General features: G+C 47.3%; 7 protein-coding genes across 7 annotated transcripts; 2 read left to right on the plus strand and 5 right to left on the minus strand.

The window, feature by feature from the left end:
* The first annotated feature begins 75 nt into the window (after positions 1–75).
* V1508DRAFT_439021 (uncharacterized protein) lies at positions 76–1103 on the plus strand. The gene is made up of 2 exons (XM_066942200.1): positions 76–196; positions 291–1103. The coding sequence occupies exon 2, from the start codon at positions 328–330 to the stop codon at positions 910–912; it is 585 nt and encodes a 194-aa protein (XP_066796354.1). The 5' UTR covers positions 76–196; positions 291–327; the 3' UTR covers positions 913–1103.
* On the minus strand, positions 1036–2440 carry V1508DRAFT_416122 (mitochondrial carrier domain-containing protein). Its single transcript, XM_066940170.1, has 4 exons — positions 2184–2440; positions 1545–2134; positions 1361–1491; positions 1036–1313 (listed from the first exon to the last, which is right to left on the minus strand). Exons 1-4 carry the CDS (start codon positions 2208–2210, stop codon positions 1093–1095), a joined length of 969 nt encoding a protein of 322 aa, XP_066796355.1. The 5' UTR covers positions 2211–2440; the 3' UTR covers positions 1036–1092.
* Positions 2441–2838: 398 nt separating this feature from the next.
* V1508DRAFT_94774 (uncharacterized protein) lies at positions 2839–10657 on the minus strand. The gene is made up of 8 exons (XM_066943117.1): positions 10300–10657; positions 9900–10243; positions 9409–9834; positions 9249–9349; positions 9089–9195; positions 6987–9031; positions 3665–6928; positions 2839–3612 (listed from the first exon to the last, which is right to left on the minus strand). Exons 2-8 carry the CDS (start codon positions 10225–10227, stop codon positions 3113–3115), a joined length of 6771 nt encoding a protein of 2256 aa, XP_066796356.1. The 5' UTR covers positions 10228–10243; positions 10300–10657; the 3' UTR covers positions 2839–3112.
* Positions 10658–10943: 286 nt separating this feature from the next.
* Positions 10944–11859, minus strand: V1508DRAFT_94853 (zinc-binding loop region of homing endonuclease-domain-containing protein). Its single transcript, XM_066943118.1, has one exon. It carries the CDS (start codon positions 11700–11702, stop codon positions 11112–11114), a length of 591 nt encoding a protein of 196 aa, XP_066796357.1. The 5' UTR covers positions 11703–11859; the 3' UTR covers positions 10944–11111.
* On the minus strand, positions 11693–12801 carry V1508DRAFT_385403 (zinc-binding loop region of homing endonuclease-domain-containing protein). Its single transcript, XM_066937798.1, has 2 exons — positions 12092–12801; positions 11693–11974 (listed from the first exon to the last, which is right to left on the minus strand). The coding sequence occupies exons 1-2, from the start codon at positions 12628–12630 to the stop codon at positions 11785–11787; spliced, it is 729 nt and encodes a 242-aa protein (XP_066796358.1). The 5' UTR covers positions 12631–12801; the 3' UTR covers positions 11693–11784.
* Positions 12802–12815: 14 nt separating this feature from the next.
* On the plus strand, positions 12816–13701 carry V1508DRAFT_439026 (uncharacterized protein; the record flags this gene model as incomplete). Its single annotated transcript, XM_066942201.1, has 2 exons — positions 12816–13063; positions 13285–13701. Exons 1-2 carry the CDS (start codon positions 13007–13009, stop codon positions 13699–13701), a joined length of 474 nt encoding a protein of 157 aa, XP_066796359.1. The 5' UTR covers positions 12816–13006.
* Positions 13702–14008: 307 nt separating this feature from the next.
* V1508DRAFT_94871 (uncharacterized protein) lies at positions 14009–15473 on the minus strand. The gene is made up of 2 exons (XM_066943119.1): positions 15445–15473; positions 14009–15375 (listed from the first exon to the last, which is right to left on the minus strand). Exon 2 carries the CDS (start codon positions 15258–15260, stop codon positions 14316–14318), a length of 945 nt encoding a protein of 314 aa, XP_066796360.1. The 5' UTR covers positions 15261–15375; positions 15445–15473; the 3' UTR covers positions 14009–14315.

Raw genomic sequence — 15473 nt, forward strand, 5'->3', positions numbered from 1 at the left:
AAGAGGCGGATGGGCGATTTAAAGTGGCGAGGCTGTGCTTTACCCAATTTCAAACATGGTACCGCCACGTTGTGGCCGTTCCCGTCAAGGCGCTAACTATACTCATGGCCCGCCGTTCAAATCAGGGTATAATTGTGGCTTGACCGCATATATATCAATGATGTCGACGCGTAAGATTCCCCTCGGTGGCGTTGCTGTGAGTTCCCCGTTGCGTCTGCAAACAATTCGCGCCGGCTGAGCCACAGTTTGGTGCCTTAACATATTTATAGGACAATTCTTACGCTACTCAGTTCTTTTATCATCCTTGAAATGCACGTATAACAAATCATGTTTTTTCACCGCAACGACAAAACAACAGACATTCTGGATCATCTAGCTAACAGCGACACTGCTCAGCGATTAGCCGATGCTGCACAGACCGCCTCACGTACTGCACCTATCAACGTCTCCATTCTGTCTCGAGAGTCGCTACTTCACAAGATTGTCGCACCGACGATCTTTATAGTTGCAATCATCACGCTCGCTGTTATTGGACTCTTTGTTCTCAGATGTGTCCGAGCTGTGCTCATGTCGGTCAACGAGGGTCTAACGGCGTCGTCAATCAAGGTCTCCTCTAACAACATGAGTATTCTTGTCAAGAATATCCCGCATGAAAGATACGTCGACCTTACGCGAGGCAAAATATACTCGCTTTGGATGAACTCGTCTGCGCCTGGATTCAAGTCTAGATATTGGGGATTACGTGACGAGCGGCCAGACCTGCGTGGGCGTCATCGCCACAGACATCGCATCCGCAAACGTGTTCACAATTACTTGCATGGTTCGGACTCAGAGTCCGACTCAGATTCGACGTCTTCGCAGTGCAGTCAGACGGAAGTTAATTGGAAACTGGAAATTGAGACGAGCGAATGAGCCTCGTTGCAATGTCCGCTCTCTGATTGTTTTGCTGACCGGCATGCTCGTCAATGGTTGTCCGGGGCTGTTACAATCCTTGGAGCAAGTGGTAATGGAAAACGACTTCAAACTTTAAACAGCTATTGTTCAAATTTCAGTACAGTAATCTATTGGTCCAAATTACACAGATCTACATTCTCACCCCTCTATAATCTTGACCATCCATTCGTATGTTCCAAACTGTACAGCATTAACCATAAATGCTCTAATCATAGTCACATTCATTCCTCTAAAAAAGCTCCGGATGCCACCTGCCACGTAAGTTTTGCGGGCGCAGTCCCATGTGCTCGTATATCGTTCCGTTGGATGCAGTGACGCGTCATGTACCAGCTGCGCTTGATAACGCGTCTTTATGACATCTGCTCCAATCAGTATTCGCTGCCATCAAATTCAATGCGCAACTCACCCAGAGGAAATATCGATGCCCAAGACATGCATCCTGCTAATCCACCGGCAATCAACAAGTGAATAACATGCTGCATACTAGTTTCAACGTCCACAACTTTCCAGTTCTTAGCCGCGCCATATACCCAGAAACTTGATCTGCCAGTTAGGCACGTCCGATTATTTCGTGAAATATGATGACTTACTAGATGCCATATCCGAATCCGTCGCGGAAACTAGTCACGAGTCCGCCCTTAAAGAATCCTAGAACGCCTTCATGTTTGAGAATCTCCTTACACACCATCCACGACGATATCCTGACCCTCTCACTTGCAGCACTACCCGGCCTAAGACTGCCATGACTAACTTGCGCTCGGCACTTGATGAGCTCGGTTGGCGCTGAGATGACAAATGTACTCAGTCCTGCGATCGTGCCCGCTGTAAAGATCTTAGCGATATCTGGCACTGTTGGCGAAATCTCATCTAGTGCTCGCAATGATATTGAATAAGAAGCAAACAACAACGCATTTAAAGCGCCGTAACCAAGAATCGGCGCCGCGACACCATGCAATAGGGACTGCAGGTAGCGATAACCGATCACTTTCCTTCCAGCTATTCGAGTCGTGGACACTACATTTTCAGTAGACGGTGACGATGTAAGTAATAGCTCGTCAGAGCCAGATAAACTTGGGGAGGGACTTGGGCGAGCGCTAGAGGACGAATTTTGAAGCTGAACTTTGATGATATCAAGCGGGTTTCCAATCGCGATGCCGACTGCCCCGGATACGTAACCAGCCTATCGACTGTTAGTGTCAATAAAATTTATATAAGCTTATGCAACTTGCGACACAATCCGTAAGTGGTTCCGGCATCGGATTATACGTCGAAGTCTATGACCGTGGTAACCGTCGACTGGCGCCTAGCAAAGGCAAGCAGTTCTGGTGACTCTGGGGGCCCCGCACCACACCCCATTATCTTTCAGATCCCCGCACCAGGGCTGACACGTGATGGTGCGGCTTAACAGACGGTGCATGGGGATCTAGATATAAGTTACTGGATTGCGAATCCTGCCTTCCAGCGCCGAAATTCGCAGTTCAAGGACTGGACCATAAAATGTACAAGTACTAAACATAAATCAAAACTTTTATTATCGAGTAGATACCATCAAAGACTTTTTATATACCCGAACCCAGCAGCCTAAGAAAATGCTATATACAAACTTATAATGCCACTCATGATCACATACATGGAACAACAATGAAATACCCATCCAAAACCAAAAAAATATACAAGTTATATACAAAAACAAAATAAAATACGTTCCCCTGTTGAAATTTTTCGTTTATGTCTAAATCCTACGATTTGATTCTGAAAAATTCCAAAAGGGTAAACAAAACGTTTCTTATACGTCACAGCTTCACCTCCACAGATAAGCAACCTGACGGTTCAACAATTCTAACGTGAGAAGAAAACATAAAGCCAGCGCATTATAACATAATATGACGTCTAAAAATTAATTTTCCGTAACAAATTATCCCATTATACCTTTTTTATGAACCACTAAACGTATTCCCTATGTTTACGTAACCTATGGTGCGGAACAGTCACGAATGCAACTATAATTAATAACTATGACCATTGTAAACTAGGCGGCCAGCTTCAGGATTACCCTTAAATGTCGGGGCCCATAACGAGAGCAAGGAGAGCCATGCGAACATAAAGACCATATTTCATCTAAATATAAGTCAGCAACTGTTAATGTATAGATCAGGTTTCAGAGCGACCTAACCTGTCTGAAGTACGCCGCACGCTGATCAAAATCAATCTCCTCATTGATCTCATTATTACGCGGGAGTGGGTGCAAGACACACATGTGCTGCTTCGCGTGCTTCAATGATCGGTTGTCGACAATATATGTATCCTTCAATCGCTCAAACTCGTCGAGATCCTCGAAGCGTTCCTTCTGCACACGAGTGCAGTACAGTACATCGGTGGCGGCAACGATCTCCGGTGTGAATTCCTCAGTTTCCAAAATAAGCATGCCTGCGCGTTCGAGCTCGTCGCGGTACTCTGTAGGGAGAGCAAGCTGCGGAGGAGAGACGAGTTGAATGCGAACCTGGTAGTGCTGGAGCAACGTGCAGAGGGAGTGTACAGTACGGCCATATTTCAAATCACCCATGAATGTGACGGTGATTCCATTGACGGTACCCAACTCCTCGCGGATAGTGAACAAGTCGAGAAGAGCCTGCGTAGGGTGTTCAAGAGTGCCGTTGCCTACATACTAATTAGTACAAGTGCACTACTTCAGCCAACAAGAAACACATACCAGCATTAAGTATTGGGACTGGACTGTACTTCGCAGCGACACCAGCACTCTCTTCTAAAGGATGGCGAATAGCAATAGCATCGCCATAAGACGCCATAGTGCGGATCGTGTCTTGCAGGGTCTCACCCTTCACAACGCTCGACGTACCAGCGATAACAGAGACAACACGACCTCCCAATCTCTGCATAGCTGCATCGAAAGACGACGCGGTACGAGTAGACGGCTCGTAGAACAACGTACAGAGAACTCTGTTACTCAGAATGCTGAGAACGCCCTGCCGCTCAACAGCAAGGCGCATTTCCTGTGCGACACTGAACAAAAGGTGCAAGTCACTTCGTTCGAACTGCCGAACAGACAAAATATGCTGGCGCAAGAAAGGATTATTGACTCTCAATGCCTGAGCAAGTGAAGATGAAGGAGGACTCAACTCCCTTGTGATCACTGCATCCGGAGCAGCTTCCACATTCGGCTGCGGAGTAACGACTCTGTCTGCTTCGTCAAATGCAGCCTTCGCAGTAAGCGGTGACGGAGGGACGACGCCGGAAACGATACTACCACTAGCAGTAGTCGAGCGATGGCGTTCGAATTTACTAGCGCCGGAAGCAGACATATCGGTTCCAACAGTGCCTTTAGAAAGGACATGGCCATCGAGACACGCTGTCTGGCCGTTCAAGGTGACTCGCAAGATAGTTCCGGTCAATTTCTTGCCAACGAATGGAGACCAAATTACTGACTCTTTTCGGGTGTACTGGCGGTCGATCTCGATCTCAACAGAGGTGTCGGGTTGCTCGTGAAGCTCGAAGATCTCCTTCGGATTGATGTGGAGACGTGCCACAATATCCTCAAGAGTCAACCGACCAGCATTCACAGCAGTAAATAGCAACGGAAGAGTATCCTCAATACCAATTCCCGGAACTAGCTTCTGGCCCACGTCGTGTGAAAGTTGTGAAGGAAGGGAGCCAACCGAGAAACAGTCGATAATAGCCAGATGCTCCCACAAAGCCTCCTGATCTTCTTTGGTAGGCAAACTGCTGCACTCAGGGTAGTCCGCCTGCGACAAGAAAAGGCTGAAGACAGCAACATCGCAGGTGACATTCAATCCTTTCTCTTTGCTGAGAGCAATTAAGCTTATATCGTCCTTGGTTGTGACACTAGTAATGTGAACGGGACGGTTGTGGAGGCTAGCCAACAACAAAATGGAAGCAAGATCGGTCGTGCGAGCATCAGTGATAATAGGCTTCAAGGCCGGCCAAACCTTGAAGTGTTCGGTGACGGCAGCAACTTTGTTTATGTTGCCAGAGAGATTGTGGAATGGAATGAAGAGAGATCCAACCTTCAAGGTGACCTGGCTCAACTGCTGCGAGTTCGTAGCAGTCGCGGCGACAGAAAAGTTATAGTCACAGTAAGCGCTCTCCTGGGTGTTGCTCTGTGCGACAACAAGAGCACGGGCATCCGTGAGCGAGCTTTCCACGCCGATAGGCATAACTCTAATCATCGAGAAGCCCGAAGCGATAGACGACCTTGACACCTTCTCGAAATCGGTGCTACCGTGGACAGCCAAATCCGGGATGAAAGCAGCAATGTTAATCAAACCCGGAAGGACAACAGTGCGATGACTAGACATCGAATCAATTTTTGAGACGCTGAGAGAGAAGTTACGAGCAAGTGCCTCAACAAGGAGTTTCGCGTTCTTGACGTTGGTGACGAGAGGGACAGAATAGTCGACAGCCATACGACGTGATTGGTAACCCTTACTCATATATGAGGCAGGACGACGAAATCTGTTTGCAGACGGAAGATTGATGTACAAGTCAATCAAGTTATTGGCTAAATGCTGAGTCAAAGAATACTCTGACTTCTGGTTGGACTCGTTGCTCAATACCTCGAGATACTGAATCGGGATACCGTGCTCCTGAACGAAATCCGCAGTGCCAGCGGTAGCGAACAAGTTGTATCCGAGCTCATGTAACTTCTTGACGGAAGGTAGCATCTCAGTTTTCTCTTTATATGATCCAATGGAGAGCAAAATGTTCTTCTTCGGCAATCTGAAACCCGTGGAAATCAAAGCCTTCAAGTAGGCCTCGTATTTATTGTGTCCGAGGGCAGCAACTTCACCAGTCGAGGCCATCTCAACGCCAAGAACAGGATCAGCACCAGAAAGACGCGAGAAGGAGAACTGAGGAACCTTTACGGCGACATAGTCCTTAGGAATAAGCTCAGTTGGAGTAGGATATGCCTTGACTGGCAAACCCGTGATGGCTTTCGTAGCAAGTTCGATGAGGTCAACTCCGAGAGCCTTAGAGACAAATGGGAAGGATCGGGAGGCTCGAACGTTACATTCAATAACTTTGATTTCATTGTCTTTTGCAATGAACTGAATGTTGAAAGGACCTGTGACGTTAAGAGCATTTCCTATCTTCTGCGTAGCCTTTTCGATACGCCGAACAGTTTCAGGATCCAAGTCCTGAGCAGGAACGATCAAGGTGGCATCACCAGAGTGAACACCCGCATTCTCGACGTGCTCAGAAATCACGTGCATAAGCATCTTGCCGTCTTTCGCAACAGCATCCATCTCGATTTCCTTGGCGTTCTCGATGTACTTGCTAATAACCACAGGGAATTCGCGAGAAACCTCGACAGCCTGTTGAAGATAGTTCGCGAGATCATCCTTCGAATAGACCGTGTTCATTGCGGCACCAGACAAGACATACGAAGGTCGGACTAGTACCGGATATGACACCTTCTCGCAGAACTCAGCAGCTTCCTCTATACTGGTGAGCTCCTTCCAGGCTGGCTGATCGACGCCAATTCTGTCTAACATACGAGAGAACTTGTATCTGTTCTCGGCCGAGTCGATCATTTCAGGCGAAGTACCGAGAATTTTAACATTCTGGCGGTGGAGTGGCAGCGCAATGTTGTTCGAGGTCTGACCACCCATTGAAACAATGACTCCGGTAGAGCGTTCAAGCTGATATATATCGAGAACTCTTTCCAAGTTAATGCTCTCGAAATAGAGCCTGTCTGCCTCGTCGTAATCGGTGCTGACGGTCTCAGGATTGTAGTTGACCATGATAGTCTTAACTTTGCGCTCACGCAGAGTTCGAACTGCTCGAACTGCACACCAATCGAACTCGACGGACGATCCAATACGGTATACACCGGATCCAAGTACCATAACGCCATGATCATCGAATCGAATATCATGTTCGGAGGCATTGTACGTGAGGTACAAGTAATTAGTGAAGCAGGGAAATTCTGCAGCAACTAGACATTAAATGATTAGCATCGCATCTTCATCGGAATAACAACAAAAATACAATACCAGTATCGATCTGCTTCACAAAAGGAGTAATGCCCAACTCAACACGACGCTGACGGACAGCGAGTTCGTTCGAACCCAAAAATTTCGCCAACTGACGGTCATCGAAGCCAAGCTGCTTGGCCTGACGAATAAGTTCCGGGGCAATGCCGTGCGCGTTGAACTGAGTAATATACTTGCCAAACTTAATCAATCTCTCCAACTTGTGCAGAAACCATCTGTCGATCTTAGTTAACTCCCAGATCTTCTCTACCGAGTAGCCTGAATCCAGAGCATTCGCAAGAGCAAACAATCGTTGGTCAGATGGGGTCTGTAGCTCAGTATCAATGTCAATAGACATTAATGCTTCGGTAGCGCTGAATCCGAGATTGTGATAATCAATAGCGCGAATAGCTTTTTGGATAGCTTCTTCAAAAGTGCGACCAATGCTCATAACTTCGCCGACACTCTTCATGGAGGAGCTCAACGCAGTGCTGACACGTGTGAACTTCTTGAGATCCCATCGCGGAATCTTGACGACAACGTAGTCGAGCGAGGGTTCAAAGCAGGCACATGTGACCTTGGTAACCGAGTTTCTAATCTCATTGAGCGGAATGTTAAGACCAAGTTTGGCCGCCACGAAAGCCAACGGATAACCAGTCGCCTTAGAGGCAAGCGCGGACGACCGCGACAATCTGGCATTGACCTCGATAATGCAATATTCCTTAGAGAACGGGTTAAGAGCGTACTGAATGTTACACTCACCAACGACACCTAGATGACGAATGACATTCACTGCAGTGGTTCGGAGCATGTTGTAATCCTCGTCCGAAAGGGTCTGAGAGGGAGCAATGACAATAGAGTCACCGGTATGAATTCCGAGAGGATCGAAGTTCTCCATGTTACACACTGTAATGCAGTTGTCTCTACAATCGCGAACAACTTCATACTCAATTTCCTTCCAGCCCTTCATACTGCGCTCAATTAAAACCTGAGGGCTGGCAGCGAAGGCTTTGTTGCAAAGCTCCATAAGCTGCTCCCTGTTCTCGGCGAAACCGGATCCAAGACCACCAAGAGCATACGCGGCGCGAACGATAACAGGGAAGCCGATGTCTTCCACGACCGTCAATGCTTCATCTATGCTGGAGGCAGATGCAGACTTAGCGCACTTCTCGCCAATCTCCTCCATGCTGCGCGCAAAAAGCTCACGATCTTCAGTAGTAATAATAGTATCGATAGGAGTGCCTAAAACTTTCACGCCAAGTGCCTCGAATTCATCCTTGAGCTGGATACCAACATTGAGGGCGGTCTGGCCGCCGAAGCTGACAAAGATCGCATCAGGAAGTTCATGCTTAATGACCTTGCGAACGAATTCGGGGGTGACGGGAAGGAAATAAACCTTGTCAGCTAAACCCTTCGACGTCTGAATGGTGGCGATATTGGGATTGATGAGGATAGTGTAGATACCCTCTTCCTTCAATGCCTTAATTGCTTGACTGCCAGAGTAATCGAACTCACCGGCCTGTCCGATACTGAGACCACCACTGCCCAAAACAAGGACCTTCTTAACATCAACCCGAGGAAACTTGATTTTGTTTCCTTCGTTTGTGCCACCAGGAATTACAGTCTGTACAAGCTGACCAAGATAGTTAGACGCGCGAACAGACTCAATAAATGTGTCAAAAAGCCACTCGGTGTCCCGAGGTCCAGGAGTAGACTCGGGATGGAACTGAACCGAGAAGAATGGCAGCTGCGTATTGTAAATTCCTTCGTTCGAGCCGTCGTTGGCGTTGACAAACAGCTCCTTCCAATCCTCGGGGAGAGTCTCCGCATCGACAGCATACCCGTGGTTCTGCGACGTGATATAGCAACGACCATTGATCAAATTCGTGCATGGAATATTATGACCACGGTTACCAAATTTCAACTTAATTGTCTGCGCACCGGCAGCACGAGCAAGAAGTTGATGACCCAAGCAGATACCGAATATAGGGGTCTTGGCATCCTTCAAAGCCGTCGACAAGTTCTCAACAGTTGTTGTCATAGTAGCTGGATCACCAGGACCATTACTGCACAGAGTTAGACTTTGATTATCCATTTTCTTGTATTCTCAAATGCGATCATACCTAACGAAGAGACCGTCATAGTCCTCTTCATTGAGAATATCGTAATCCCACGGCACAACCTTGAGCTCAACACCACGGTTGACAAAGCAACGAATCTGGTTGTATTTCTGTATAGCCAGTTAGCAGGGTTGAGCTCAAAGCAATCCACAATTTCACCTACCATTCCAACATCGATACACAAGATCTTGAGCGTCTTTCCATCACGTCTTCTAATCGCAATCTTAGGATCCGGAGAGTAAGTCTTGGGTTCAGCAATCGAAACTACGCACCACCGTTAACAAAGCTGCTTGAGATAGATAGTAGCCGTGCTGCAATCATACCTTCAGCCACCAAGTTCTTCGCATTAGGATCGACCCAGTCAGTAAACTCAAATGCAGATCGCCAGTTCCCAGGAGTGGAAGGTTCACTCTCCTTTCTGAACAAAATCTTGCCGAGCATGCTGCCCTTCTCGCGGATAATCTTAGTCAATGCACGAGTGTCGACACCGTACACAGCAGGAATGCCTTGCTCCTTAAGCCAGACACCCAACGATGATGTCGCAAGGTGGTGAGAATAGTCATCTGTGTAATCGCCAACCACGAGACCAGCGACATGAATGCGGTTCGATTCGAAGTTGCTCTGGAGACCAAATGCATCAATAGTGTCCCGGGATGGGACACCATAGTTACCTATGAGGGGGAATGTGCAGACGAGGATCTGGCCCTGGTATGACGGATCGGTCACGGACTCGGGGTATCCAACCATACCTGTTGACAACAGCCCAATTAGCAGAAGTCACGCGACTAATTTTTGCATCGTGCGCGATGCTTACCTGTCTGGAAAACGAATTCGCCGGAGACAGACTTGTCGGCACCAAACGAGTACCCCTGAACGCAAGTTCCGTCTTTAAGCTCAAGCGTGACCAACTTACTGCTGTCTCCTTCTGTCACCGGAGGAGTAACGTATGAAATGTTGTCCTCAATTGAGTCCAATGCACCTTCCTGGAAGTAGCCCTGAACATTGATAGGAGAAGACGACGCCGGCGAGAAGGAAGTCAAGGAGTATCTGCGGCTTGGCGAAGCGATCGTGATTCCATTGGACGGAGCAGATCCAGGCTGAAAAGCCTTAAGAACTGGTGAAGGGGGAAGCTGAGTCGGCATTTGTAGAGAAGTCGAACTATAGATCCTAGTAAGCCTTCTGTCAAACAAATACAAACTGCTAGAAAACTATACATATTATGTTAACGGTATTTCTTCTTCTCTGCTCTTACCCAGACAGCTTGGGTGTTGTGAGAGAGAGAAGAGGAAGAGAGAGAGGAATAAGAAAGTGTAAACTATTCGAAAAAAATTTTTGTGAACTGTGCACTGCACGTGATCTGCTAACGCTAAAAGGAATGTCACATACCGGATGAAGGTAAGGCTTAGCTGATTTAAGGTTAGTGTTGGTGGGCGCATACCGGGGTGACTCGCAGCCAACGGCAGGTGCATGTCAACTAAAGTGTGATCTTTCATGATTTAAATAACCAAACACTTGCAGAGGCCTGCGCCGAAGACCCGAACCATCTTGCAATGCAACGTCATTCGATTATAAACATAACAGAACGTGATCGTACTCTATGCATTTGCCGTCTGTCAAGTTGCTATAGTGACATCCCAACATGAGCCCTAACCACAGGTAAACTCCCAATTTGAAAGTCCCAATCTGCATCACCTAGTTCTTTCGCAGTAGCAGCCGCCAGTTTCACTTGAAATTTTACCAGGATGTCGCTCTCCCTTTCCCGCTTATATAATCTTATCGTCGCGAAGTATCCGAAACCCACAGCTAGAGATGGAGAAGACGCGGCACTTGTTGCACCGCTCAAACTCGGTATCTTGGGTGCCGCTTCAATTGCGCCGCGTGCGGTCATCAACCCTGCCAAATTGATGCCCGACAAAGTGCAGATATATTCCATCGCCGCCAGAGACATTGCTCGTGCGAAAGAGTTCGCAAAGAACTACAGTATTCCAAGGACGCACGACTCCTACGAAGAACTCATTTCTCTGAATCATTTTCGTGATGGCCACCTTCTAGCCGCAAAAGGTAAAATGCATTTCATTTTGTCAACTTCATCATGTGGGCACGGGTGATACGTGAAGTTGCCATAAGTTATCACCTTGTGCCCATTGCAACTTCTGCGTCTCAAATTATTTGTCGAGGACTCCACGATCAGATGTTTCGGATTAAAGCACTTGCCGTTATGGCAGAGGTGCGAGACGTCAAAGCGGGACCTACCCGACCTGTCCATAGTCATCATTAGTTCATCCCCTCGATTGGTTGCGATAACTGCAAGCTGATGCAAAGAAGGACTGACGCCAAGTGACCTATAAAGTGACGATACATGAACGTAACCCAACCTACGACCTTTCAAGTCGGACTCCCAGCATCCTAAATCGGTAGTGATGGCACGATATCTATCAACTAGCTTCTGCGCCATTATGGGCGTAATCTGGTCGAGCTTGCCCGCAGTAGGATCGGTGTCTTCTGTCGCTTCATCATCCAGATCTGGAGCTGGAGTTGGTTCTGTTGATGCATCTCGATCCGCACTGGTCGCCACGGCATCTTGTCCATGTTCCACAGGTAAAATGCACGTGCGCATTTTCTCGACGCTACGGTGTTGACATGGGTGGTCGGTGACTCCCTCGCGAACAACGGCCGTCTTCCCTATACAAGTCTTCCGTTTATAGTGGTTTGATTTTGACTCGACGATTATGTTCAGGATTGATGCACAGGTTATTGTGGCAGAGCTGTGTGACTAAACAGTAACTCCTTTTACCCAGAGTTTTTTTCAGTTCATCAAGTCGATTCGTTGCAATAAGGGCAACCTGGTTCAAATAAGGGCGGACGGGAAGCTTCTTTAGAATGACCATACTGGAACTATTCCCCGGGTGTACTGTCAGCTTGGACTGCCATCATCCAAGCTCTGTAGTGTCGCCGCGATATCGGCCAATGAGCTCCTGCGCCATTGTGGGCGTGATCATGTCATACTTGTCAGCAGTAACATCAAGTGCCGCTATGTCATCTGGATCATGGTATGTGGTTGCTGCCACTGATGTTTGCTCGCCAGAGTTCGGCGTGTTATCTTCCAGATGGTGCACCGGCAGGATACATTTTCGCAATTTTTCAACTCTGCCGTGTCGACACGGGTGGTAACAGAACCCATCGTGTGCCAGGATTTTCTGCCCGTTGCAAATCTTGCGTCTCTGGTTGTTGGTGCACGATTCCACGATCAAGTGTTCTGGTCTGAAGTACTTGCCATTATGGCAGAGGTGCGAGATATCATAATTGGAGCGACCAAGAGTCGCTTTCAGTTCATCCCGTCGATTATAGGCAATGAGAGCGACTTGGTGGATTTTAGCCGCGTTGTATTCCCCGCCCCCATACACCTTAACAGTAACGTAGCCTTGATAATTTGGCTTCCTGTTTGACTCCCAACCTCCCAGGGCTGTGGTTCTAACGTGACGTGAGGTAATCATCTCGTTCGCCATCTCCTGCGTAATTTGGTCAAATATACGAGCGGCGGCCATTTTGGCGAGAGTACAAGATAAAAATCCGATTGCTGGAGTAACCGGTAGCGAGCAGATTAGGCCTACTCAACAAGAGAGACTCACAAGGTTAAATAGCACAGAGTTGTAGTTTCTGGGGCGGGGAAGCCTGATTGTGCCTGGTGCCTGTGGTTGCACAAAAGTCACAGTCGCGCAACCAAATGGTGGATCGGTGGTGCCGCACATACCGCGACATATACAGTCTGCTTTGCCAGATTGATAGTGAAGGGTAAAGACTACGGTTCAATCGCGAGGAATAGGGCACTGTGATCACGGCCCAGAGTTTAGTGTTCAGATTGAACTACCCCAGAAATGCCTGCGTTAATATGTATTTACCCACACCACATGTTAACCAGCCATGGAGAATGATATATGGAGGCTAGTTTTCAAAGTTTGGTCGTTGCCCCTTCCTCTCGTACGGATTCATTCAGAGCTCTCACTGGTTTTTAGGTTATTTATATACATTGGCCCGAAGTAGAATCGAACCTAGCTAGCAAAAACCTTACAAAACTCGCAAAACCCGCATTGTTGCGAAAATTAAGCGGAGCATTTGGGAGTCGACGATCCTGAGGTGGAAGCTTTATATATTCCGCTTCCGAACGGCTTGCATTATGACTGGCATTAAAATCTATTGAGAAGGGCAAGCCTGTCCTTTTGGAGAAGCTGTTTGCAATCGCGAATGAGAAAGGCGTCTTGGTTGTTGAGGCATTCCACTGGTGGTTTCATCCCGCCGCTAAGCTAGTCAAAGATATTGTCGGCAATAAGGAGAAATTTGGTGAAGTGGAGAAATTTGAGGGTTCACTTTGCGTGAACCATTTCTTCAAAGACGACGATATCCGGTTTAAGTTTTCCTTGGCCGGCGGCAGCTTGATGGACATGGGTTGCTACCCAATCTCTTGGATGCGGTATTATCTAGGCGAGAACCCTACGAAGGCTAAATCAGTGGAACTTGAGGTATACCAGAAAGACGCGAAGATTGACGGATTCTCGCTAGTGTGGAATACGCCTTCGCTTCTAGCGATAAAAAGAAAGGCATCGTGCACTGCGGAATGAAAACGCCGTTGTCGACATTGTGGAGAATAGGATTCATCCCAAAGATGATTATCACATCCAGCAAAAAGGATTTAGTCTACACAATGCCTTTGTGGCCGCACGTCTAGCACAACATATCTGTAAGAGACATTGCAACGGGTAAGATAGAAAACCGGAGCTGTTTTGAAGATGGAAAGGAGACCTGGAGCACTTATGCATTCCAACTTGAAGCTCTCGCAGATGCAGTGAAAGGCGGGAAGAGTACGTATTCGCTACTATTCGCCACTCGATTCAATGAAGACGTATTGATAGCTCAATAGGCATTCCACTATTCTCCAATAAGGATAGTGTGGACAATATGAAGGCGGTGGATATGGCCTATTTGGCGGTATGTATTCACTGAGACTCAATTTATATCAAATTATGCGTCTAATCGATAATTACTTGCAGGTCGGCTTGCCATTGAGATCATAATTGGTTATTTATTACAGCTACCTAATCGTTGTTCTAATTTGGGGTAACAAGGTCTTAAAAGGGGTTTTGGTAATTTAATCGCTAGTCTTCTCAAAATCGTCTACGCATAACATCCTGCAAACTGTCAGGAACAATAGAAATTCAGAAAGCCGCCCAACTCTTTAACACTGAGGCGAAGAACCCTCCTCCATATTCGTTTCCGAGAACAGACGTCGAACAGCTACAGGACTGTTGATTACCAGCGCTGGCTCAGGCACAGAAATCAAATTACTAGAGTTAGGGGTAGAATTTCGCCCGCTTTTATGCGGAAACCCTTCGGCAGTAAAAATGGGTTCATTAAGGTTACTCCCGAGAAGTCTATCCATGACAGTGGATGTCATTGTAGGGATCTCCCTCTGCAAATCGTCATCCAAGTCGCAATATGAATTCGAGCTTTCCGAATATAGTGCACTAGACTTTTCGATAGTTTGTTTCGCTTCTGGCATATATTGAGACGGTTTTCGGGACTTTGGTAGCATCACGCGCCAATTGAAGCTGAAATACCGCTTAAAACCATCATGAATCTCGTCCCTCGCGGCTTCAAAAGTCTCGGCGTGCTCAGTCGGTGAAGGGCGTGCCCGCATTCGCTTCGCATCCAATATGTCTGCGTCCTGTGATACCATTCTAGTAACTGGCATCAGCATTCGAGTTTTTCCTGCCTTAACTGATCGTCGTCCAACTGATCTAAAACTTTTATTGCGTCTAGCTGTAATGCCATGTCGACCAAAATCGCTGATCACTTCGAGATTAACAGACGACACGGGATGATGGAAATGAGGAATTTCCAACCCGTCGGAGTCGTACAGATCACGGTGGGCACCATCGAGTCTGTCGAAATGCGAAAGATGATGGTAATAATAATAGTGATTTATGTGATTAACAGTTCCATCAGGATGATAAAGCGGAAGAGGAGGGATTGCGATGGGATCTTTAGTCGATGCGTAGGAAGGGTTGATAAATGGGTCTGGAGCGCTGGGATTTATCCGAGATGTGATCGGACGCCTGCGAGGAAGAGATTGATAATCCCTCGGGTTGACGACAATTCTCGTAGCGGGCGATTGAAACATAGTTGTCTAAAATTGTACTTTTCCAGAAATGGTATTCGGTGACTGATGACATTACAGAAGCATCAAGCATGTTTCTGGTACCAAGCTAAGATTTTGATTCCGGCCGGCCAGTTAACTTTGGTGATTATACGTTAGTCCCGACAATGGTGCATAACCCTAACCCCAATAACTATGGAATTCATACCTATGGTTGACATTTTCGGCCAACCGAAT

The sequence above is a fragment of the Lipomyces doorenjongii genome (assembly GCF_038497915.1).
Source record: "Lipomyces doorenjongii strain NRRL Y-27504 unplaced genomic scaffold V1508scaffold_19, whole genome shotgun sequence".
In the NCBI taxonomy this organism is placed as follows: domain Eukaryota; kingdom Fungi; phylum Ascomycota; class Lipomycetes; order Lipomycetales; family Lipomycetaceae; genus Lipomyces; species Lipomyces doorenjongii.

What these genes read in the sequence shown, in the direction of transcription:
- V1508DRAFT_439021 (XM_066942200.1), top strand. Translation starts at nt 328, where the DNA reads ATGTTTTTTCACCGCAACGACAAAACAACAGACATTCTGGATCATCTA.
- V1508DRAFT_416122 (XM_066940170.1), bottom strand. Translation starts at nt 2,210, where the DNA reads ATGCCGGAACCACTTACGGATTGTGTC. An exon ending in AACCACTTACGGATTGTGTC is followed by an intron (nt 2,135 to 2,183) that starts GCAAGTTGCATA and finishes AACAGTCGATAG; the next exon opens with GCTGGTTACGTATCCGGGGC. An exon ending in GGCATCGATATTTCCTCTGG is followed by an intron (nt 1,314 to 1,360) that starts GTGAGTTGCGCA and finishes TGATTGGAGCAG; the next exon opens with ATGTCATAAAGACGCGTTAT.
- V1508DRAFT_94774 (XM_066943117.1), bottom strand. Translation starts at nt 10,227, where the DNA reads ATGCCGACTCAGCTTCCCCCTTCACCAGTTCTTAAGGCTTTTCAGCCT. An exon ending in CGAATTCGTTTTCCAGACAG is followed by an intron (nt 9,835 to 9,899) that starts GTAAGCATCGCG and finishes TGTTGTCAACAG; the next exon opens with GTATGGTTGGATACCCCGAG. An exon ending in GAAGAACTTGGTGGCTGAAG is followed by an intron (nt 9,350 to 9,408) that starts GTATGATTGCAG and finishes GGTGGTGCGTAG; the next exon opens with TTTCGATTGCTGAACCCAAG.
- V1508DRAFT_94853 (XM_066943118.1), bottom strand. Translation starts at nt 11,702, where the DNA reads ATGCGCACGTGCATTTTACCTGTGGAACATGGACAAGATGCCGTGGCG.
- V1508DRAFT_385403 (XM_066937798.1), bottom strand. Translation starts at nt 12,630, where the DNA reads ATGGCCGCCGCTCGTATATTTGACCAAATTACGCAGGAGATGGCGAAC. An exon ending in CTTGATGTTACTGCTGACAA is followed by an intron (nt 11,975 to 12,091) that starts GTATGACATGAT and finishes GAATAGTTCCAG; the next exon opens with TATGGTCATTCTAAAGAAGC.
- V1508DRAFT_94871 (XM_066943119.1), bottom strand. Translation starts at nt 15,260, where the DNA reads ATGTTTCAATCGCCCGCTACGAGAATTGTCGTCAACCCGAGGGATTAT.